This window comes from Cyclopterus lumpus, chromosome 8 (genome assembly GCF_009769545.1).
Source record: "Cyclopterus lumpus isolate fCycLum1 chromosome 8, fCycLum1.pri, whole genome shotgun sequence".
Taxonomy (NCBI): domain Eukaryota; kingdom Metazoa; phylum Chordata; class Actinopteri; order Perciformes; family Cyclopteridae; genus Cyclopterus; species Cyclopterus lumpus.
The window spans coordinates 15052398-15077637 of NC_046973.1; the positions used below are offsets into that span (position 1 = coordinate 15052398).

The following is a 25240-nucleotide window of genomic DNA, read 5'->3' on the forward strand; positions in this document are numbered from 1 at the left end:
GAAGGATAACACCTTTTTATGTCACCATAAATTCTCTGACTTTCCTCCCACCTCGTGAAGACGGGCTGATTTATTTAGTCAGCCTGTTGTGTCTACACAGTGAATCTGCAGCCTCCAGAGACATTATTGGCTCTTTAAATTTAGAATTCATCACTGCCTCGTATCGAGCGTGAGTCCCAGTGACGTGTAATGAGGTTTGTTCTTGGTTGTAAAAATCTATCAGCAGCCAGCTGCACAGTTTGTCTGCTGCTTATCTGTTCAGCCGTCTAAATTAAATCATACGAGGAAAAGGCTTTCACAAAAAATGTCCTCAGATTTAAACCCTCTTTAGAGTAAAGGGGACTTACTTACGCAATTATGGTCTTCACTCGTTTAGTACTCAAAGGTTCACGTCTTTGGACTTGATATGAGGTGCATTATTCACTGGGTTTGATGCGTGCACCAAATGACAATTTTGCAGAAAGATGCTAGTATCTGTCTCCCCCTTAACGCCCCGTGTGCGAAATCAGTGTGTATTCTGGTCTTCGTGAATTGCTTCCCGTTGCTCCACTGTCAATCTCACACAGACGTACTACTTCTAAACAGCAGACTATCTCCACATTCAGCATGGAGGTGGGATCCCTGTGTTTCCGCAGGTGTCCCAGCAGCTCCCCCAGCAGCTCCCCCAGCAGCCCCCCCTGCCCCCCCTGCCCCCCCGCGGACTTCAAACAAGAGTGGGAACGAGAAGTGCGTGGAGGCTTGTTGGCTGTGACAAACACACACAGGGGGCAGCCACCATGACAGTGTGGGAGGGTCTCTGAGGGACCAGAGACCGTGACTAAAGACACAAGATGGTTCATAGCTCACTGATTGACCTTAAAGGGCGATATGGCTTGTTGGGCCTAAACAACACTGTTACCAAACCAGCAAACAACCATTGGAACCATATAATGACCCATCCAGACCAGGACCTTGCAAACCATGACCCAACCATTATCATTAGTTATTCCTTATCAAAGCCAGTTGCATAACGTTATCTGTGTTGGGATTCATTGGTGGAGCATAGTTGGTGGTTTAACTCACGTTGTGGGAACATAAGTCCCACAGCCACATTGTGGGGACTCATCCCACAGTCTGCCCCCAAAGAGTTGGTTTAAAGTTTGGTTACGGTGAGGATAAGGGTTTGGCTGAAGGGGGAAGTGGGTATGGTTAAGGTCAGAGTAAGTCTCGAGAGAATTAATGAACACAAGGTCCTCTTAAGTGGTAGAAACAAGTTTGTGTGTGTGAAATCAGGCATTGAAACATGTGGTGTGCATCCATTCAGAACAGGGGCAGCTTCAATTGTTATTTAACTAAAAGCCTGTTTAGGTTCTATTGTTCTTCTTTTTGCCTTTCTTGTTAATCGGAGGGCGGTGGACTCACTTCATTTTTTTAAATGTCAAACTGCTCATTTTCAAACATCAATGAGAAAGCATGACTGTTATTTCTATAAACCCCTGCCTCTTTTCGCCATCAAAAAAGGGCTGTTTAGGCCGAGTTTAGAGTGAAAAGGTCATTAATTACAATTCCTTTAAACCTCCACGCTGTGAATGGTGGTAGTTTATACTTGTGTTACAGAGCATGTGAGTTTATATGATTCTAAGAATGCTTTGGTTTATGATTTCAGACCTTTAGAGCAGAAAATACAAACGGTAAAGGTATTTTTACCAACAACAGTATAGTGCCCTGACAGACTTCCTTTCAAGACATAACTGTCTGTGTTTGGGTATGACCTGGATTCCCTGATGTACAGTAGTTAGGAAACAGGAGGCCTTTGAACAGGAGGTTACACAAGCATCCGTGCGGAGCTACGCACTCCCTACACCTTCCAGCTTTTATTTTCCTGTTTTTATGTACGACAAAGGACGGGGACATGTTGTACACAGATGGCCACACAACGACCCCGTCATCCAACACATACACACTCACTCTGGTCTTTCCATAAACACACACCGTTGTCTTTTCATTTCTTTTTTGTTCACTGATTCAGATCAATATGAATCCTTCACTTGTTCACTCACCCTCTTCTTCCAGGGAACAATAGCGGACTGATGGCGACTGTGAGGAATGTGACTGTTTTTTGGGGGACTGAGCATCTGAAAAAAGCCTGGAATGTTGGAAAAAAACACATCAAAATCGCCTTCCACAACCACGGTCAAGGCCAAACAGAGGAGCGGGTGATCGGCTTCGCGGGCATCATGACTCAGTTGGTGTGTGTCAAACTGCTCCTCAGCATCATCAGACAGGAAGTTGTACCTAGCAATTGGCTGAGAACACAGGAAGTCGATATCAGCATGCCTGGAATTCCAGCATTGTGTTCTACAGAGACGAGAAAGACTTGTGCATCGCTTATGCACATGATATACATGTGAAACACCACTGCAACCTCATACTGGCTTCCAGAAATGGACAGACCCCGAATACTCTGCACAGCCCTGTCAGGCTCGACAGATGTGCAGTTAAACAGAGCAATACATTACATTACAATGTGAGTCCATGTTAGAGAAAGAGAGGGCATATACACAGTTCTGCAAAGGCTTTTAATCTAGAACTCAGCTGCAAATTTAGGCATCATTCACATATACACAGCATTTTTGTAAATTTAGCTTTTTTGCCTGTAATCCACAAAACTGGTAAACTCCGACCCGGGTGAAGTTATTCAGAAACTACAAAACCAGACATGGGAAAAACAGAATCTTTGGTTTTGGAGATTTTTTTTTTTTTAGAACAAAAGGACAAAAAAAATGCTGTTTACAAAATCACCCGTATCCATGTGTACGAGGCCTAATGGCCACCGTAGCCTACATACATGTGTAAGGTTAAAATGTTGCACTTATTCACATATTGACACACTAGTGGGTAAATCCAGTCATGGCGGTCTCGCTCTTGGGTTCACAGGGAATGTGATTGAAGACGAGGAGAGAACTGTATTTTTATGCCTGAAAACATTACAGCCCAGTCCCATTGTAGTTGATTGGAGGGTTATTCAGATCACCTGTTGAACAGAGCGTTGTTACCGGCTCCTAATTAACAATTGAGAGCAGCTTGGTGCATTTCAGCTCTTGGCCAATCAGAGTGTGACAACACCCTTTCTTGAGGGTTTAAGAGAGGTGGAGAAATAAAGCTCAGGGTGTTCTGGTCCTTCTTCAAATTAATGATGACTTCCACTTAGCAGATTCAGCTAGGAACTTTGGTCTTTTGGCCTTTTTTAAAATTAGAATTGAAGGGTTGTTTCTTTATAACTGCTTTCTGCTATAGTCACCTGCATCCGGGCAGATCTTTTAGTGCTAATCATGCAAGAGTTTCTACTTGCTTAGCAATAACCTAATGCCTTCGGGCAGTATTTAGAACTATTTTCGTGAAAATCCCCTTCATGCACGTTTCCTTTTTCAAAGAAGCATTTTGTTATAATTGAGGCATGGATATTTGTCTTCAAAGAGGGGGACGACAACGTTTAAAAAACCACTGATCACAATACAGCTGAACACTTCTCTAAAACAGTTTCAACTAAAACTGAAAAGTACAACCTTCATGGTGGGAGGATTCATTGCAGGACAGTTCCATCAGTATCGGCATTAGTTTCAGCTTGTTGCCTAATATTATTAATAAAAATAATAATCTGCCATCTAAGAGGCCAACACAGTTTGCCTGCCAGCCTGAACACTTTAAACCCTTGTTTATGTTTGTGGTGAGCAGGTGTGTGTAAGCCGTTCTTAAAATATAAAGTTTAACTTACTAGCACAATACAACGGTGCAGCAAACATTGCAAACTTCCACTATTCCTCTCCGATAATTCTTTTATCAGCAATTATAAAGCCTGTGCTGCAAGTAACACACCTGAAGATGACGTTAAGTCTTCTGTATTGACACTTAACATATTCTATGTACATTTAATGTCTCTGCAGGCCTCAGTCGATAACTAAAGACTTGCATGCAGTGAACTTCCTGGTGCCACACAACATAGCAACACATCAGCATGTACATATTGTATTTGTATATTCAGCAACACTTGGGCTACAACATTGACAACAAGGTTCTAACTCACACACCTCTGTGCAAACGTGCATACATGACCGCAGCCAAACATGGCTGTCAGCAAACGTGCACACATTTCCCATGAAATACAGCTGACATAATTCTGCATCTCCCACCTCAGCTGTGAAAGAGAATGTGAAAAATAAAAAAAAAGAGGCTACATTTCAACACAGCTCTTCAGAATCCCTGTGTGTTCGACATGGCCATACATTCTGTGAGTAATATATTTATATTGTCTGGGAAAGTATACAAGGAAGGAAGTGACTGAGGTGATGACGAATCTTTTTGACCACCAAATGAAACAGTCTGAACATCACAAAGGTATTTATTTAGAGGGGGGGGGGGGGCGGTTGTATTGTATTATATGAGTGTAAGGTGCTTCTGTTATTTCATTCTGATCTGGAATGTGTGAGGAAGTTTACAAAAAAAAAAAACTCAAAGCCTGAAGACATACTGAAGTCCATCCCTGAGATATATGTGCACTCAGCTCACTACTGCCCTCCATTGTTCAGAAACCCAGCCTGATGTTGGGTCAGATAAGACCAGCAACATGGGTCATCTCTTATGTATAACATCTAATTCAGTGAATGCCTGTATCCCCATGTGAGCATATGTCGCTTAAAATAAAGTGGAAACAATAAATCACATTGCTTCATTATAGCTGCTGAGAACGCCTCCATAGGCCTTGAGTTTACTGTGCCGCCCTGGTGAAAGCTGCGGGGAGGTGGCAATACCCCGAGGCCTCTGCGGGGCCCCCCTGAGGCCAGGGGGCGAAAGTCCCCGGGGGAGGAGACGGAGAGTCGTCCGATGGGGTTTCTTGCTCCCGCTCGTTCTCCTCATACTCGACATCCGCCGACTCGCGCCTTTTTGCCTCTGACGACTGTCGGATAGAAGCAATGCTGTTCAGTGTGACGCTTAATGGCAGCAAAGTTTACAGATGAATAACATTTCTTTGACGACCTTTTAAACACGTGCAATTGGTGATTTTGGTTCTCACTACATTTCCTTATCATTTTCACTTTATTGCCGAGAGTTAGATGAGAGGATTGATGCCACATCCAGCAGCCGCTTAGCTTAGCTTAGCATAAACACTTGAAACAGGGAGAGACTCTGTCCAAATGTAACAGCCCCACTAAACCGCATTAATCTTGTTTTAATTTGTGCAATGTGTAAAAACGACATGCTATATAAGGGTTATGTGACCCACTCCTTCTTGTCCTGGAACATGGACTTCCAATAAGTGCAATAAATAGGACACAACCCACCGTAAAGCCACAATATTTCTACATGTTTACTCTATCTATCTATCTATCTATCTATCTATCTATCTATCTATCTATCTATCTATCTATCTATCTATCTATCTATCTATCAAACTGTCAAACTATTCCTTCGAGGCTGGTGTTCATAAAAGGCAGATACTTCAAAAACTCTGACTCAATTTTAGGAATACGTTATTTCTGCCGTTATTGCATAGTTAATTTATAAATTCTCAGCACCTGGACATCTGACAGAAGACGGTAGCTGTGAGTAACTAACCTGACATAAGATGTACGGACCGCTGAAGCTGAAGGAGGATGTCTCCTTCACAGCAGGGGGGGGCAGGTTCTTACACCTCCAGCAGCCCTTGTCCTCCAGACGCTTCTTGGTTGGACACAGCAAAGTGTCTGAGGAGCTGAGAGAGACAAATTAATGTGCCTGTTCATGCCTTTCCTGAATTATTACAGCTGTATTTATTCCATGATAGCAGCCTTTGTTGTTGTTATGAACTGTCTCGAGAGAACTGTGAACTGTGTTACCATGTCGACGCGCTGGCCAAACTCATCACTTTGCAGATAGTTATGCTCTCACTCTGCATGAGTGTCTGGTTGGAGGCAGACTGGATCACACAAAAAATACATCATGTTTTATACATTACAACATTCCTTTACGCACCATAAATGTAGATAATTCAATTTCAATTCAACTTATCACCTTGATGTCGGACAGGATTTTGCTTTTGCCTGGAGATGGGTCTGAGTCCACCCACAGAATTGCCCTTCTGTTCATTCAAAATATTCCATGTAAAAAAAAGTTTTAGCCATTTATGAAACTTTACTGGCATGTAGTAATGCCTGTGTGCTTTACGTTAATGCTTTAATTTTGAAATACTTAAAATAAACATGATTTGCCCCCTCTAAATGGACTTTGGTGTGGATGCGCATGCACTCTCATGGTTTCAGGTGTTCTCCGGTTCAAAGGGAATGCAGAAGCACATAAAGTACCTTTGACAAGCTGGAATGGTGTAGTAGAGCATAAGGAAAGCAGCGGCCACGAACACACCGATGGTGAAATAGATCAGCGTGGTTGGGGACCAGATGGCTGTCAGGGGACAGAAAACAGAATTAATGATGATACTGATAATAATCACTCATGATATGTATTATGTTTTTTTTTTTTATCCCATGTTTACTTTTGAATCAACTGGATATAAATAAAACGTAATAATATATTGTAATTCCCGCAGGAAATAGGTGAAATCTGTTTCTTTAGGTTTGAATATTGGAATATTTTGGTAGTGCCTGTGCTGCTACATTAAAATACCTTCTTGCGAGGTCCACTCCACAGGAACGGTCCAGTCGGAGGGGATTCCTTCATAGTGGCTGTGGGCAACCAGCGACCTGACCTTGACCTCGTAGTGCTGGGATGAGGTCAGAGAGGCTCCCAGGATTGTCCACGACATGGAGCCCATTGAGATGTTCTCCAAGACAGACGATCCCTGGGAAAGAAATGCATAGAATCCATTAAATGGGTGTTCATCGTTGGCGAGAAGGGATTACAATACAGGAAGACACTTGTGAAGCTCACCTGATCCTGTGCCCTGTAATAGCACACCTGATAATACAATCCGAGTTTTGAAGACGTGCTCTGAGTCCATTCCACCATCCAGTTGGTGTCTTTCGGCGTCACCTTCACCTGCTGCGGTGGGCCGGGCCGAACTGCGCAACAAGAAGCTTATGTAGCATACAGTCTGGATGGAAAATATCTTTTTTTCTTTTCTTTTCTTTTTTTTCTGTCTTTTTTAAGATCGAAATCCTGTCTATGTGAGGAACATCATACCTCATGAATCTTTGAATCTATTCAAGTTTTTAGTGTGTGTGTGTGTGATGTGCAAGTTGTTTTATGACATAATAAAACCGAAACAATCCGATCATATCTTATTGTCTGGTAATGAGCAGACGGGGATGCAGTAGTGCCAATCAAACACTAGGTGGGGTCACTCAATCACATCACAGCTGCTCTGCACAGCTCCATGCAGTTCCAAGTGATGTGAACCCTCTCCCCCTCTCTCGCCCTCTGTCTCGTGTCCACTCACTGTGTTTGTCGACCTTGAATCTCTTGACTGCGTGTGCTGGGAGGAGCTCCACGAGCAGGCATGCAGGGTCTGAGACAGTCATTGAGCAGCTGTACCTCAGCACAGTCCTGTCGAGGTCAAAGGTGACTGTTGAGTCCACACAGTTTCTCTGAGACCTGAAGGCCGGGGGGGGGGGGGGGGGGGGTAAAAGGAGAGCAGTGAATCGATGATAATGGGGACGTTTTTTTTTTTTTTCAGCCTCAACCTCTGCGGTATTGTCCACTTACTGGTTGTGTCGATATGCCAGCTGGTAAGTGATGAAGTGGTCCAGCTCTCTGCTCACCTCCCAGCTGCACATCACCTTCTTCTCTCCAACCAGCACACAATGCAAACTGGGAGACTGCCCAGTATCTAGAGCCAGAGTCAGAGCGAGAGAGAGATAATAACAACAGCTGCGAAGCATCCCAGTACTCCCATGAAAAATGGACAGAGGGAAAAGATTCAAAATGTGAGGAAAGGAGATAAGGAGCAGGGTCCGCATCAGAGGAAAAGACTCGTGAAATGATGCAGTCCATTAAATCACCCAGCCAACTGGTTTCACTCAGAAATGTCAGAGCTGAAGCTAATGTGTACACCAGCAGAGAAGGCGGCTATGGCCGTATCCACAGTTGGGTTAAGGGGTTGCTTTAGGTTTTTAATGCCTTCTTTGACTCACCTTCTTTAGTGCGCCAGGTCACCACAGGACCCCAGTCGCTCCAGTGACCCACGCTGGCCCGGGCCCTCACCCTCGCCTCATACCTGCGACCCGGGAGCAACAGCCGCTTCTCTATTTTCACACTGGTGTTTGTGACCTCCTCAGTCTGTGGAGAAGGAAGAGACACGTGAGTTTTTGCATTTATTTTGACATTGTGAAGATTTTCCTGCAACACCAATGTGTACACTATTATTATTATTATTATTATTATTATTATTATTATTATTATTATTATTATAAGGGCCAAACTATATTTACATTCATGTACATTCACAGGTAAGAAGAGAACCATGCTGTATTGCCTTTATCAATGAGTTTAAACAATACATTCTTTCAATTCAACACTTCAAAACCGTACTCGTTAGTATAAAGGACATGGAAACGTAAGCGTTTATTTTCTTCTTTTCTTAATTATGTGTTTTAAAAACGTTCGTCACGACAGTATTGTGGGCTGGCAGCAGATTGTTGTCGAGTAAGACGTGAGCTCACCGTCCAGTTGTCCTGTCTGTCGGTTCTGTAGCTGAGCTGATAGGTGATGTGTTTGTTCAGGGAGGAGGAAGAGGAGGAGGAGGAGGAGGAGGAGGAAGAGGAGGGGTAGGGGCTGGACCAAGTGAGCTGTCTGCCTCCATCACCTGCTCCATGTGTGGATAGATTCACCGGTGGGCTCGCTCTCACTGTAACACACACACACACACACACACACACACACACACACACACACACACACACACACACACACACACACACACACACACACACACACACACACACACACACACACACACACACACACACACACACCACTTGAGAACGAATGAAGGCAAGACTAGAAACTTCTGCAGGTGAAACTTGACTGTGTGAAAAAGGTTAATGTTGTAAGACGAAAACACAGACGACTCCCAGACCGGACAACGCCGTGGTATCAACCTGTCAATCACAAGATAGCCACGCCCAAAGGCATACCCTGCTTTATGGTCTATTTTACAATAAAGGGAATAAATCAAGTGAGAATTAGAGTCATTTTCTCATAGACTTCTTTAGATTCTGACTTATTTTTGTAACCAGAGGAGTCGCCCCCTGCTGGCCATTTGTCAGAATGCCAGTTTAAGCGACTTATTGGCTTCACTGTTCAGAACCGGAGGTTCCGGCTTACTATTTAAACCCTTTCTGCTTCAATAGTCTCACGCTCTGTGCAATACTATGCTTAAGTGTTTCTCAAATAGCCAGGTCGAAATGCATGAGTTTGTGAATTTTATATTATAACTCTTTCTCTTGTTATCCTCCCACAGACCGGTGAACTCACGGTGCACAGAAAGGTCCAGGAGCTTGTGTGGGACAGACGAGCAGAGGGTCAGCGTTTTGTTCTGGAGGAAGTAGACCGTGTGTTCGATGCCAATGGAAAATGTATCAGTTTCATATCTACACTGGGCCGTCCTGTGCACACTTGCATGCTGCACTTCAGCACGGTGAGGCGCACACTGCTCCCTGCAAGGACACGGACGCAGAGCGGTTGGACGGAGGACATATACCCCATGATCCCAAATCCTCAACACTTGTTGTTGTTGTTGTTGTTCTCACCTGTGGGTTTCTGTCTTGAACCACAGCTGCAGTGTTTGGTTTCCGTGTTCCTTCCACCTGCAGTGGACGTATGACTTGTAGTCATTGTGGCAGCGTAAGGATTTCAGCAATGGAGACGCTGGTGTGAGGAGGAGACAAGTGCTTTTAGGACAGTTTGAGTGGCTTTTGTTTAGTGTATATAGATATTGTACCAAAAAAGCATTGAGATTCTTTAGGTGTATAAATCAACGCCGTTAGAATAAAAATAAGTAATATATAGAGGTATTCTAAAAGTATTTATACATATCTTATTGGATTAATGTGTCGTACTGTGTGAACAGCTTTCTTTGGTGCAGTTAACTACTTTAGTTTTGGGCAATTAAGTCTTTAAAAGGTATTTCTGTCCTAATAACCGTTTTCTTGCAGTTAATAATGTTCTAGAAAAGAGTGTCTGTATCGTAACACATTAAAGATGAGAGTAAACTGCTGCGCCAGAACAATGAACACGTTGACTTTAGAACGTTCTTGAAACAAGTTCATTCGGAATTTAAAATAGGTTGAAAAATTACAACAACACACGATTCACGCAACAATTGATCACCTTTAAGAGGCTGATAACATGCTATTATGATTGACAAAATATGCAAATGAACAACATCTCTGAGATATGGTGAAGAAGAAGTTCCAATTATTTTTTTTTACATTTAGGATATACATTGAAACTAGTAACAAGTATTCAAGCATAGAGTAAATGTACATAATCACAGATTGTAACCGCCCCTTGTGATTGTATGATGTATGGAACAAAAAAACATCCCAAGATGGAACAATGATCCAAATCAGAATCTGGAATTAGTTTGATTTTGATTCCTAAACCATCCTGATGGTGAATACTGCGTGACTCACTTTCCTTTAAGCCGCGGTCGTGGAGCATGCAGTAGTCTGGACCACAGGAGAGAGCCAGAGGAGGGAGCAGTGACCAAAGCACAACCCAGAAAAGAGACATCATTCCTGTGGACAGACAGAGCGGGGGAGCCCCTTGGTTTTATTTTGACTTTGTCTCTGGAAACGTGTTTTCACATCATCCAGAAGTCTGTAAATGAGATGAGAAGTCAGGCGCATGCAGATAAAGTGAGGGAGAGGGGGTGAGAGAATTAGTGCATTTACTAGAATAATGAAGAAATGAGTCATGACCACACGAGCAGCACTCACTTCTTCTTTGAGTCTGCTTGTTGTGGGTTGCTGCCACACATCCGCCTGCCTCTTATCTCTCGCCCTCACATGGGATGGACCAAAACCACATGCAGTCATGAGGTCCAAACGCATCAATACATATAGAATCAATTACTGGTGACACAGTTGAGTGTTTTTACCACACTGCTTTAATATACATATAATATATATATATATATATATATATATATATATATATAGACACAGCCTGGCACACTGTGGAGAACATTCTCTTAGCTTTGCCCAAAGTTTGTGGACTGCATCATTTTATAATCCAATATTGTGTCCATTATATTCTTTTTTAAATTATATTTCCAAAGATTCAAATTATTCACCAGCATGATGCTAGTTCTGTTTCCATTTAGTTATAAATGTCTTATTCAATTCATATTTGCTTTAAAATTGGATTATCTGCACCCAAAAAACATATACACAGCTGTAGTTTCTTAATTTAAAGGCCATCCTGCACTCACAAAAGAGATTCTATAACGGCCTCTGATAATCATAATACTTTTATAATTATCACTTTTTTTTCAAAACAAATACTACAATTTTCACATATCTGAATGTTAGTTTTTGATATCAGAAACTGAATATTACTTTTCAGACAGTGACAGGTTTAATTCCGTATTTATTTGTCAGCAATATTTTGTAATTCTATATATTCCTAATAAAAAAGACATTATCTTGCAATGATTTTTTTTAATATATACTGTGTGTGTATATGTATGTATATATATATACACAAAATATATTTGATTGTAGATCGCAGGCACACAAAGAATAAGAAATATTTAAATTAAACTTGTGCAAAACCTTTGTGTATTTAAAACCTTTTTAAAAAAAGAAAAGAAGATCTAATATCATCAAATGAAGCGAAACATATAGAAATTAAAGAACAATAACCTAAAACAAGATTTCAAAACCTAAGGTTTATGGTTGCTCAGGCGTAACAGACTTGTGTACAGGAGCAGGTTTGGGGGGGGGGAGCCCCTTCAGGAGAAGGTGGGAAACCAAGGCTGACTTTAAAACCATAATGCATAATGTGGGGCAGCAGGTCTGACATGTGCACAACCAGCCTGCTGAGATCACAGGCAACCCCAAAACAAGCAGATACATGGAAAACCTGCGTATGCAGACAAATTACCGCACGCATAAAGCATTTGAGAAGATATGAAGGAGACAACATGTTGATATCAAAGTGATGTAACTGTAAACGGATTATTTGCTTTTACACTCTAAATACCTTATGTGTCTTCCTGTGGTACAACATTAGTGTTTGATTATGAAAATTCACTGTAATTCCACCAGTAAGTCATATCTGAGTCACAGGAAATCAACGTGTAGGATTTCATATCGTCACTCAACACATTTTAACATTACTTCTAATGCTGCCTTTGACTTCCTCCTTTCAGATGATTTGACATGATGGACCGTTATTTCTGAACACACACGAATATCACGACACACACACTCTTTGACACACCAGGACGGACACAATGTCCCATTTTCACTGAGAATTCCCAATAGCAATATTACTGTGATATCTGCATAAAAATGTAAAAAGAAAACTCAAATAATAATGCGTTCAGTCAAAACTTTATTGTGAGTTTCTTTTCGTGGTCGCAAACGAATGACACTTCAAATACGAGAGAGTTTGTAACGATAATTGTGTCCGAAAATGATTTCAGAGGCGCTCTGTATGTTGTTAACATGATGTCAATATTTCATTTTAAAATATCACAGTTATATCTAATGCAGAACCATGTTGCCAATCAACAGGTGATATTTACAGCATTCAGACTGTGAAATGAAACAGTGGATCAAAGCACAACGACCTTCCCTAGAGGTCATCTTTCAGCATGTCCAGGTAACCTTCCAGTCTCATACCTCTCATGATGAAGGCTCTCGACATTTGTCCTCGTCCGTCCGTCCGTTCGTCCGTCCACCGCCGCTTCCTGCTTGTCAGCCGGCTCCTCGTCAACACTGTCGAGAACTCCTCTCTGACGAGTTCAGGTTCCCCTTTCTGTCCGCTGCACATCATGTTTCCTTTAACGCACCTCCTTTTTGTTACTGGACGCGCACTAAATAAATGCAGAGTTGTAATAATTCATTTTCATGGTTCGCTACAGTATGTTTGAACGGACTCGGGCCGCCAACGTGCACATTTTCCTACATTACTTCGACATTTCCTGTTGAAATGCAACGAAGAAAACCCATTTTGCTTTCTGGTGCCACAAAGGATTTTGGTTTCATGAAAACAGCCGCTGAAGGTTTGCCATCTGAAAGCGGGTATCAGCGGTGACTCGACCGCACGCTGGAAGATCAGGCCACACTTTAGCAGCTGTCACGCTCGGGGTATTTGTTTACATTTTGACAACTTGTAATTTGATTTAGTTATATTATTGTGTATATCTACTGTCTTACTCAAACAGCTACTTTCCATTTTCCTACCAGTGACTTTAAATGCCACACAAAGGTCAAAGGTCAAAGGTGGGTGAAGTGAACCAGCCCACGGTTTCACAACTCGGTGCTCGTCAAATGTGCCTCAATTCAGATATTAGAGATTCATTAGATGATTAGATTATATTGAGAAGAGAATAAAATAATTGAAGTTTACAAGATAAAACATCCGTTAATGATCTACAAGAAAGATAAATATATATTCAAGCAATTTTTTGCTCTCAATGAATTGAGCATATTTGGTAAGTATAAGCACATATGTAACTGTGGTCTGTAGAACTGCACTTAAGTATAATTATGAGATGTATTTGTTATGGTATACTGTGGACCTATTCTAGTGCATTGCAGTGGAAAATACTGCACTTGTTTACTCCATTTAGTTATTATTTAGCAGATTTTACAAACAGAACATATGATCAGCTTCTAAAATAGGAGTTATAATAATAAACGGGATATGAAGTAGTGAGTTAGCTTCACCTCGAGCAGCTGGAGGAGAAGAAAATACTCCTGCCTGGTGAAAAAATGTCTACCAAAAAGTTTGTCTATCCGTCCAATTGATTTATTCCTTAACACATTCAATCACATATATGTAAAATCACAGCAGGAGTTAAATGCTGTTGTTGTAGAAAGTACGAGCTAGAATTCAAATAGTGAATGAGACATGTTGTATGTACTGTATGCTAACCATAAAGTTTTTCAATAAGTGCTCTTAACCCGTCAACCACACAACCACCAAATCAGACGTTTACTCACCATCACACTCCCAATACGCACATTTATCACCTCTTTAAACCAATAGAACAAATTCAATTAGAAAAGTTCTCTTTTTTTCATCGGTTTCTACCAGTTAAGAATTAAAAAGCTTCCTAAACTGCCATTTCATAATAGAAAAGAAACCCCAGTGAGTTTACTATTTATACTTTCTGATCGAATAGCCAGTTCATGTCAAGTCAACTTCAATATCCGCACTACTTGTCATTCAAATCTCTCTCTCTCTCTCTCTCTCTCTCTGACTTCCTGCTAACAAACATCTTGAACGACCAATTCCTCATTTCAGCTGCTGCCATGTGACTCAAGCGATTCACATTTGCTTTTAATTTTTCTTTTTAAAACTAATGCGTTAGCTGCACGGTGGTGTTGCAATCCCCTCATTGACTATTCATTAAATCCCAACATGCAAAACATATTATTAGATGGCGTGTGCACAAGGGGGCCTCCAAATAATGAACTATGCTCTATTTCTCTCAACACGCATAGGTGGACATTCTTTTTCATCTCAAACCTGTTGCTCCAGAGCAGTGTTCATACTTCAGAGTGGGTTTGGCTTGGCTCCAGACAAGTTGGGGAGACTAGAATAGCTTATTTCTCTCTCTTTAAAAAAAATCCTCTGGTTCCCGGAAACCACGAGGAACTCGCCAATCAACTTGCTGATCTGTACATATCAGCTATCCTTGAGGTTTATTTGTTCAAAAATGTGTCATGTGGTCAAAACGATGGAAACGTATCGGAGTGGTATTCTGCAGAAAGAAAAAACTCAATAAATGTTCTTTGCGCTGCCCAAAATAAATAGAACATGAGCTGAAGAAGTCCATAAAAGTGAAGCCAATAGTGGTGTAGAGCTGTAACGTCAGTTACAGGTCACGTTGCAGCTCTTATGGGGCACCTGTCACTCTTCTATTTCCTCCAGGACATGCAAGCCGTTATCTTCCTGTCAACTCTTCTCTGACCTCTAAACTAACCTCAACCGTGCCACCTAGTGATCACACTCTGTGCTTTGGGCTGTAGAAGGTGGCCGGTGGCAACGAATGAACACAACGACGTGCTTTATTTCAGTCTTTGTTCTTATTCTGGAGGGAACAAAGCCTTTAATTCCTACAAACTGGAATGAATTTGTCCCAAAAAAACCCAACATCCAGCAGGTTTGGGTCATAATGATGCTGCCACGTCTCGGGGTTCAAATGGGCTTTAAATGACTTTATCTCTGTTTCTGAGAGTGGTAAACAACATCCGTCCCAGAGTCCATCATCTCCAAATGAAAAGTCAACAGCCACAGTCTGATTCCACACAGAAAACACACTATTTTTGTTTATATAGTTTGAACTCCATTGTGAACTTCGATTGTTGTTGTGCTCCGACATACTCATGAAGCAAACTAAACCGTGCTTGTCACGTATATCCATGCAAGTTTTATTTATTTTTTTACTAAAGGAATAATACGGATGAGGTGACAGATTGCGCCCTGCTTTTAAATTACAGTTACTTTTCGTGGGACGCGGTGCTCCTCGGCTGCTTTGTGATACTGATGAGAAAGATGCGCCGTTATGAATCTCGCTCTTGTGCAGCTTCAACACTGCAGAGCCTGAGTTGATGGTCTCAATTAGGCCGACATTCACACAGATGTCTTCGTTCTTTTGGTCATCCATGCGACAGTTAGTTTTAGGGTGGAATTCCGCTTTCACCTCCGAGAGAGGAATCTCATTCATGAAGACGCACAACTCGCACCGCACAAACAAGCATTGCAATTAAAAACAGGCAGCAGTTTGATATCCACACAGGCAAATCATAAAGAACGATATTCTGCATCTGAAAACTTTTGTTTTGGCAGAATATTTCGCAGGTGAAATGGGAGAAAAAAATCATGAAAAAGAACAATACCATTTTAATTAATCTAAATCTGCGATAATGGCATTCATACACGGCATGACCCCAATGATTAGACCCGTCTGCTATTGTTGAGTAATAGTGCTGCTTTCACCATCATCCTGCTGCTGTAAAATACTCTTTGAGGCTAATGAGAATGTAATGTGAATTAATGAGATCAATAGTGAGTGTTTCAGAGGGAGAGAAGAGGACTGGAGCAGGAGAGAGAAGGGAGAGAGTCAATTATTGGACTCCTTATTAAGGAAGCCATACTTGCCCAATAAGAATACATTATGGTAATTATAAAGTAGTTGTAGTTTAATCTGAGGAGAGTGCTCTGGCCTGATAAACAGCTTGAGGAGACTTGCTCTCTTCCTCCGGTCTTGTTAATTATGTTCATTCTCTTTCTGTCACAGGACACACACACACACACACACACACACACACACACACACACACACACACACACACACACACACACACACACACACACACACACACACACACCACGTGAGAACAAATGAAGGCAAGACTAGAAACTTCTGCAGATGAAACTTGACTGTGTGAAAAAGGTTAATGTTGTAAGACGAAAACACAGACGACTCCCAGACCGGACAACGCCGTGGTATCAACCTGTCAATCACAAGATAGCCACGCCCAAAGGCCTGCTTTATGGTCTATTTTACAATAAATTGGACCATTATGTACTAAATGAATGAGAGCATGAACTCATGTTTACAATGTTTAAGGAGGGAATAAATCAAGTGAGAATTAGAGTCATTTTCTCATAGACTTCTTTAGATTCTGACTTCTTTTTGTAACCAGAGGAGTCGCCCCCTGCTGGCCATACGTCAGAATGCCAGTTTAAGCGACTTATTGGCTTCACTGTTCAGAACCGGAGGTTGCCACCGGCTTACTATTTAAACCCTTTCTGCTTCAATAGTCTCACGCTCTGTGCAATACTATGCTTAAGTGTTTCTCAAAAAGCCAGGTTGAAATGCATGAGTTTGTGAATTTTATATTTTTTTATTTAAAAAAACAAACAATTTATAAGAGAAAATCCCTCATAGCTGGCCTGAATCTCTTGCTGTCCATTTTTTACAAACACAAATTAGAGTAAAGAAGAGGAAAAATGGGCTTTGTTTGCACCACACACAATCTGGAGGGGGAGGGGGGGCGGGGTTGCAGCACATTAATGTGTGGAAAACCACACATTCCAGGCAACCCCGGGTCATCCTTTTTTTTCTTGAAGCATTGTGTGGTTGCTTTTGCAGGCTTTTCGTGGAAATGGTCTGCCACTGGCAGTAATGTGTTAAAACCGCTGAGTAAAGCTATTTTTCGAATGGGAGACGTTCCAGGATGAAGCTCTGAAGTGTCCTTGAGCAAATAACGCCTCACCTTGAGCAAAAATGAATCCTCGCCTCACAGGCTCTGGAGAACTGTCGCTGTGACACGGACCTCTGACACGGGAGAGAGAAGAAGAGATTTTCAAACGCATCACACCTGCACTATCACGGGTCCCTTTATGGCCCTCGGGTCCCACTACGCTGATATGACTTGACCCGTAAATCAGTACCTTTTTTACAAAACCATGTCCCGAAGCTATTCCGCCGTCCAGCGATTGATCCATTCATCTGCAAAACAGTCACATACGCACACAGAGAAAACACTCAAGCTTGCACACAGTTCAACACCCCACTGGATTTATTTTGCCACACTGTAATCATGGATGCATTACTGACCGGGCCTATTGGGCATTTGGCAGGCAAAGCCTCTGAAGTGACTTTTAACGACTTAAGACAGCAAAAAATGCACGATGACCCCAAAAGAAATGCAACATGACTGCAAAAGAACCAACGAGGACGAGGACAATGCCTTCACACTCCAACGAGATGCAAATGACTACAAAGAGACAACAAAAAAACACTCACAAGAACACTTTATACAAACACAAAATACCAGAGACAGATAGATGCAAAAAGGAGAACAATGAGTACAAACGATGCAGCGGTGGTTTTGCATGGCTTTGAGTCTGGGAGTCCTGCTTCATATGTGGGAGGAGGGGGGGGGCGTCTGGGCCCAGGGGTCTGTTGTTGTTGTGTTTCTAGGTCGCATGCGGTCACTGACACTGTATGTTACCATTCACATCAACCCCCCCCTAGAAGCTCTCTGAAAGGCACAAGACAGATCAGTGGATTTTCACAATATCATCATCCTCCATTCAGCCTCCTTCTTTCTTTCCTCTCCTTCTCTCTCCTTCGGCGTCCTTTCACCCCTGAGTTCATTTAGCCAGAGGCCAATCCGCTCCTCTTCCTCTACTCTTCATAATGCCCTCCGTCATTATCACTCCATCCCTTTCCTAGACTGCCATGCTCCGCAATGTTCATTTTTGTCATCAGCTCTCACAAAAAGCTCTTCCTCCTCCTTCTCCCCCCCCCTCCCCCCCTCCCCTCCCAGCCTTTCGTCTGCCGGCTCCGAGAAGTTATTGCTCCAAAGTTAATTGCAGTATCCGTACTGCAACACTGCAAACACAGGATTGGATTAAAGTGTGATTTAATGGATGGAAGGACATTTTCTTCAGTCTGAAGTTGATTGTCTCCGGCAACCGGAGGTCATGTGACGAGTTGTACTTGTGTTTTTCGGTGGCTGTGAGAGATTACCGTTGTGTTGGAGTTAAGAGTTCAAATCAAAGCCTGTTTTTTTTTTCGTGAACATATATAAATGTGTGTCTATGCCGTCTACATTTTTGCCTTTTTTCTTTTGACTGTTTCCGCTTCTTCCCCTTCTCTCTTTCTCTCTCCTCTAACCAGTGGTCCCCCTCTTTCTTTCTATCTCTGCATCCTTACCATTCCTTTCTCCCCCCTCTCTCTAACTTTCCTCTCCCTCCATTCCCTGCATCCCTCCTCCTCCTCCTCCTCCTCCTCCTCCTCAAACATCACACAATCCCCTCCTATCCCAATCCAGCGCACCCTCGCTCACTCCCTCCCTCTTCCTTTATCTCTCCCTCCCTCGCTCTTTCTCCCCTTCATCTCACCTCCAGCCAGCCGGAGCACCCTCCTCCTCTTCCTCTTGGATCCCACAGCCTGCTCGTCCACTTTCTCTCTCTCTCTCTCTCTCTCTCTCGCTTTCTCTTGTCTTTTATCTCTCCTTCTGTCTCTTTCTGTCCTCCACTTCTCTCCAGCCGCCAGAAGCTCGCAGGCTCGTCGCTCTTCCTTCAACTACTGAGGATTCAGAAGCACTCGGGACGAAGACCCTGTCACTGGAGGTAAGTGTCCACAGTATGTCTCTATGAGTGTGTGTGTGTGTGTGTGTGTGTGTGTGTGTGTGTGTGTTCGTGGTCATTAACCTTACATGCATCAGCTGCTGCTTTAGGAGGCAGGTGGAGTGACTGGAAAAGAATACAAAAGGTAGTGGAGAAAGCCAACTGTTCTGCAGTATATGGCAGAACAGTGGACTGTGGAAAAAAGACAATGATGATGATGATGATGATGATGATGATGATGATGATGATGTCGGTAATGGTGTGTCAGAGGAGAGATAAAAGAAAAGCAAGGAAAAAGAGAGGCAGTCTGCTGCATCAAAAAAAAGACAAAAGAATAGAGTTCATAAAGATGGAGAGAAAGGCAAAAATGGAAATCGCGCTGTGAGGAAAAAAACAAAAACCCTTCCAAAACATTAAAAAAATTAATTATAGAGTAGCCAGAAGAGAGTGGGAGAAATAATTCACAAACGAGAATGGGATGCTGATGTTACCCGGTGAAGCAGCTGCATGCCTACAAACGCTGCCTCCTCCTCTCCCGTAACAATCCCATTCACAAACGGGACCTGAGAACCGGAGATGGTGATTGGTTCCCCGAACGGTGTGTGTGTGCGTGTGTTTCTGTGTGTGTGTGTGTGTGTGTGTGTGTGTGTGTGTGTGTGTGAAGGGGAGGAGAGGGATGAATACCCATTACATTCCTATGCGGGTGATGCTGAGGCGTCCGAGCAGATGCTTGAATGAAACCGCACATTACCGTCACACAGCCCATACTATACAGGAATGTGGACAAGGTGAGGGATGTTTATTGAAACAACATTGGCACAACACCACAGCGCCGCAAGGACATATGTGTGAACAGACTTTGGCGCGAGTGGGTATTTTAATTTTCTTACCCCACAGACATCAAACTTCGTCTTTCTCCCTCATTGCGTCATTCTCAGTGCTGCTCCAGATTGTCGTCCCACTCCCCCTCCCCCTCCCTCTCCCCGCCACAATCTCACTGCCACCGGCAACCCTCTCAGATTAACAGCTGGCCAAACAAAAAATGCTCTCCTGCCTTGGCGATGCAGGCCAATTAGAAAGGGACATTTGTTTGGGGAGGGGGTGGAGGAGCTGTTGCTGCGCTATAGGAGGTGATGGAAAAGAGAGAGAGAGAGAGAGAGAGAGACGGAGGGGAGACAGGGAGGAGGAGAGATGCCTTTCTCAGGTCACAGAATAGAGACAGATAGACAGGAAGAGAGATGGGGAAAATAAGCTATTTGACCAGAAGTTTAGGAAGTAGATGTAGAGATATCTCCCAGAGAAAGGCGAACACTTGACCTGCTGTTGACGCTAGAGGAAGTCATTCACACCAATGCTCTAGATGGGATAAATAACTTGAATTTATATATACCTCGGGGAAGAAGCTAAATAGAAAAATTAATGGGGTCCAGAACCGATCCTTGAGGTACACCGTAAGTACGTTTCATAGATGAGGAATTGGACGGATAGGATTTGAACCACTCAAGAGATAAGGGTGAAACAGAGTTCAGGGCTAAGAAGTAAAGCAAGTATCTTTTTTCATCCGCCTCACTACAAAGGAGAGAATACAATTAAGTAGCCATTATTCTCCTAAATTCCCACAAGCAGGAGATGAGATACAGGCTATACTTTAACCATCCACCCATCTCTCTGCAAATTCACTTCTGCCTGTTTCTCTCTCTCTCTCTCTCTCAAAGCCACGCATTATACGTCGCCTTAAACGTTATCACCACTTCTCCATGTTAAATAAAAGTCAGGCGTGATGCATGGCGGCATATCCTCTCCTGATTTCATGGGACATCAGTGATTTAGCCAGCGTGGAGCTCTGTGGAGTGTGAAATACCCAGGTGTGATATAATACTCCTGGGGGAGGTGTGTGTGTCTGAGTGAGAGAGAGAGAGAGAGAGAGAGAGAGAGAGAGAGAGAGAGAGAGAGAGAGAGAGAGAGAGAGAGAATGGTTTTGTATGTGTATCAGTTGCGTGAGGAAGACAAGAATAGGGACAGACAGGTGGAAGTGTGAATGAGTGTGTGTGAGAAGGACAATGAGAGAAAGAAAGAAAGAAAGGTGTGTGTGTGTGTGTGTGTGTGGAGCTGTGGAGCTGGGCAATACTGATGCTGGTGGGTTTAAGGAAGCATGGAGAACCAGTACAGGAGAACTTTCCAACAGGTTTCAATGGTGATCGTTTCAATTGTGATCGTTTGACTGGGAAAGGCATTAAAGGCATTAAAGGGGGTCCTATTCAGCGCTCTGAGGAACTACGACTACTCTAAGTGCTGTGTAATGCTGGTTTGAGGAGGCTCTGATGGGAATTGAGATGAAAAACGTCTTCACACTAACACAGTGTCCATGCATGTCGTGTCTCCATGTTCTCTGTTCAGGGACAACATTGTTGTCCGCACATCTGCTGAGCTGAATTCACACAGTCATGTTTCCACTACTGTGTAGTGTGATAAACTGTCCTTTTGTCTGTGCTCCTGCATAATGTATCATTATGGATCATGATTGAGTCGATAATGAGGTGAATCATCCAAAGATGGCTTGCTTCAATGGTTTGTTTTAAAAGTCCTTACACTTAATGATTATCATTAATGGGGCATGCAGTCATCTGTCCAGATGTTACCGCACATTAAAAATCAATCGGAAAGTGTGAAATCATTTCAAATAGTATTAGGCGTGGTCATTTCAAATGTAGTAATCTCGATCGGTTTGGTTTTCGGGCGCGGTCAAACAGGACTAAGAGCCTGCAGCGTTGCAGCGCGTTGCTTTGAGCTACATTCCAACCTCCAAAAGGTAGATAGAGTATCACGTTCACATTCGCATGTTAACTAGCGTTTGTTAATCGGCCCCAAAGGCAAAGCACAGCTGAGACCGATGGGGAATGCCGTGAGTTTTACACGTTTTATTGGAAATCCATTTGTTCATTAAAGAAAAAAAAGAAGAAGCTAAACAAAAAAATAAATGAACCTCTGTAACTGTCATGGTGATCCATCCAGTTGTTGTGAGACATTTCAGTCTTGACCAAAGCCGACAGACCGACGTTGCCGACAGACCGACGTTGCACAAAGGAGCAGAAACGCACGCAAACGGCACCATGTATTTTCAAAACTGCCCATAGAAATGGATTCCTTATCTGTTACTACCTCGGCACGCATTGTGCAGACCTGCAACCACGCACAATGAAAAAAAAATGACACTACTAACAGTTGTGGGGATGGTGTGTAGGCGTGTGTGTGTGTGTGTGTGTGTGTGTGTGTGTGTGTGTGTGAGTGTGTGAGTATTCATGCAAATTGTCTAGGAGCCTATCATTTGTCCTGCATTGCCAATTGCCCTCTGGTTGTCTATTTTCTCTACTCTGCTGTTGTGAGTGAGTATAGAAGACCAGCAGTGGGCGGACTGGAGAGGGAAATGCCATTTCACTGGGAAAGATGGAGGGATGGTTGCTTGTGTGGGCTTGTTATCATAGGTGAGAGAGGGCGGTTAACTGTGAGCAGTCAGTGGGCCGCACGGTTCTCATGTAGGAAAACATCCATGGAAAGATGCATCCTGATAAATGAATAAAGGTCTCTGTTTCTTTTGATCTTGTTTTTAATCTTGACTTTTATTTCTTCTTTTTCTCTCCTTCCTTCATTCCATACGTTTCCTCATTTACCCGTTGTTTAAATCAGTTGTGTTTTTTTCCTTCTTTTTTCTACCCATCCTCCGCCACCTGTGAGCTCATACACAGCCATAAGTGCTGAGCATATGGCCACTACAGCCTGTCCACCACCTTAAGAGGTTTTCTGGATAATTAAAACACTGTTTCCAGCCACGGCACAAAGCTCGCCAAGAGACAATTTGCATTTGGGCTGTTATTGTCATGAAAAGCACAATTAACCCCGGTGTTCAGGGCCCTTGTTAAAAGGCATTAATTAAAACACTGATTTTGATAAAAGAGAATGAGGAAGTTTTTCGTTTTTTTGCTGAGGTGACAGATGTAAGAGAAGAAAGGGAACCTGTGGGTTTGGCTGCAATCAGAAGCACTCAGAGTCATCTTGTACAGCTCGTATATCGTTGTGTACTTTATGCTGCATTTGCTTATCAGGCATCCAGGTTGATAACACACGCAGGTTTTGATGCACCGTCACTGGAGCCCGTCCCACAGATGCAAACTGACACGCACACGCACACGCACACGCACACGCACACGCACACACACACACACACACACACACACACACACACACACACACACACACACACACATAGAAATGATATCGCAATGGGCCTCGACAGAGGGACAGACAGACCCGCCAAGGTCAGATGCTGGCATCTGGAGAGCGATTGATGGTCACGCTGATACGCGAGATGATCAGTGAAAAACGTGCCAGACGCAGATGGTTTGGAGCTTATTAGTGTGTGTGTGTGTGTGTGTGTGCCTGCAGACACTGGCGTAACGTTGTGCTCATCGAGTCATTGTTTGAGTGGGTGTCAGCGACGCTGGAACCGAGCAACCTGCTAATAAGGAATTATGTGCATGAAGCGAACGGCATCTATTGAAACATCAGATGTTGCGTTTTGGCTAATATTTGAATAAGTGATGAGATGGATGGAACCCGCTGTTCTGCCAGAAAGTTGGTCAGCTGGATTTTGTGAGGTCATGTGAAGGTGCTGCACCCAATCCCAACGAATGGAAAGCTCTTGGGTGTCGTGCCGCCCTACGGTTGGATACATATAGCTGGATACATTGCAATACCTGCATTACTATGAATACCTTTTGGTTTGATTGGGTTCTGTGCCTCTTGACATGCACACTAGAGAATCACTCACCTTTTCAAATGTTCTTCACGCAAAGCACTTCTTGTCCTTGAGGAGGAACTCGGGTCCAGAAGGCGGTTTGAGATATTTGAAGGGTTGTCTCTCAGGACAGCGGTGACAGAAGCGCAAGTCTTTTTTAATAAGGTCAAAAGGTCGATAGTAACTTTAGACACAGGTCAGCCCGCTTCCAATTAGAAAACCTGTGACCTCTTAAATGAGATCATTAACGAACCCGTGGTCATATGGGAGAGAGCGTGAGCAAAAAGGGATTGAGACTTTTCTTATTTTAGAGCTTGAAAATTAAATGGAATGATGATGTGACCTATTTTATCAAAGCCACTTAAAGCCTCGATCTTTTGGGAACAAAGTCAAGTATTTTTAGAGTTACATTGCTTTTTAAAGCAGTGTATTAATCCTAAGGTTAAACATTTACCAGGTCAACACATGTCATTTTGTTCTGTGTTGGGTTGAGCAACATCAGAGCTGAATTATTCAACGTGCTCCCTCATTGGTTCTTACTTTAAGGTAACTTCTTAGCTGGTTTTATAATATTATTTAAGTTAAAATACTCTGGTGGAGTTAACACAGACACACACAAACACTACGATCTTCGTTCAAAATGTAAAATAATCCTCCCATTGATCATATATATTCCTATATATCAAATATTCCTGAATATAATATATATATATATATATAGAATAAAACATTAGTTGACTGAGTGGTATCAATATTCTCATTTAACTATTAAAGCTTACTTTTTCGAAAATGTCTAAGTATTTGTAAACCCTTCGAATAAAGTCCTTAATGTATAAAAATCTTAAGTAAATAATTTATTTCAAATTGTAGAAAAACCCCAACCTCAATAAGGCTGCATCCCTTTTCAAGCGGTTCATCTTTAGTTGTGTTCTTAAAAGTTTAACTCCCTCAAGTTTAACTACCTCACTAAATAACTTTCTGAAAATGGGGCACCACTTTAAATTCTTCACCTGTTCCCTGCTCCACATTTAATTTTTTTCAAAGTAGGATTATTCAAAGTGGGAGAAATATTTGTGCCTCCCAGCGCAGCACAAGTGGGAAAAGGAAAGACTGCCGTACGGGCCCGGTGCCCTAAATGCAAAGCAACGTTTC

At 42.7% G+C, this 25240-nt stretch overlaps 2 protein-coding genes across 3 annotated transcripts in view; one reads left to right on the forward strand and one right to left on the reverse strand.

Moving 5' to 3' along the window:
* Window positions 1-2544: 2544 nt before the first annotated feature.
* Window positions 2545-14342, reverse strand: csf2rb (colony stimulating factor 2 receptor subunit beta). Of its 2 annotated transcripts, none has more exons than XM_034540130.1 (16): window positions 14148-14342; window positions 12822-12980; window positions 10605-10709; window positions 9720-9837; window positions 9445-9626; window positions 8631-8815; window positions 8103-8247; window positions 7675-7798; window positions 7409-7563; window positions 6901-7031; window positions 6637-6811; window positions 6318-6414; window positions 6028-6094; window positions 5853-5932; window positions 5593-5728; window positions 2545-4933 (listed from the first exon to the last, which is right to left on the reverse strand). In XM_034540130.1, the coding sequence occupies exons 2-16, from the start codon at window positions 12973-12975 to the stop codon at window positions 4745-4747; spliced, it is 2043 nt and encodes a 680-aa protein (XP_034396021.1). In that variant the 5' UTR covers window positions 12976-12980; window positions 14148-14342; the 3' UTR covers window positions 2545-4744. The 2 variants fall into 2 exon arrangements, with proteins under 2 accessions (XP_034396021.1, XP_034396019.1); XM_034540128.1 differs by having other exon boundaries at window positions 12822-13015.
* A 4876-nt stretch (window positions 14343-19218) lies between these two features.
* The window catches only part of pvalb6 (parvalbumin 6), a 34785-nt gene continuing 28763 nt past the window's right edge, over window positions 19219-25240 (forward strand). The window contains exon 1 of the mRNA XM_034539124.1: window positions 19219-19299. The gene's annotated coding sequence lies outside the window, so the exon portion shown is untranslated. The remainder of the gene's footprint in view (window positions 19300-25240) is intronic.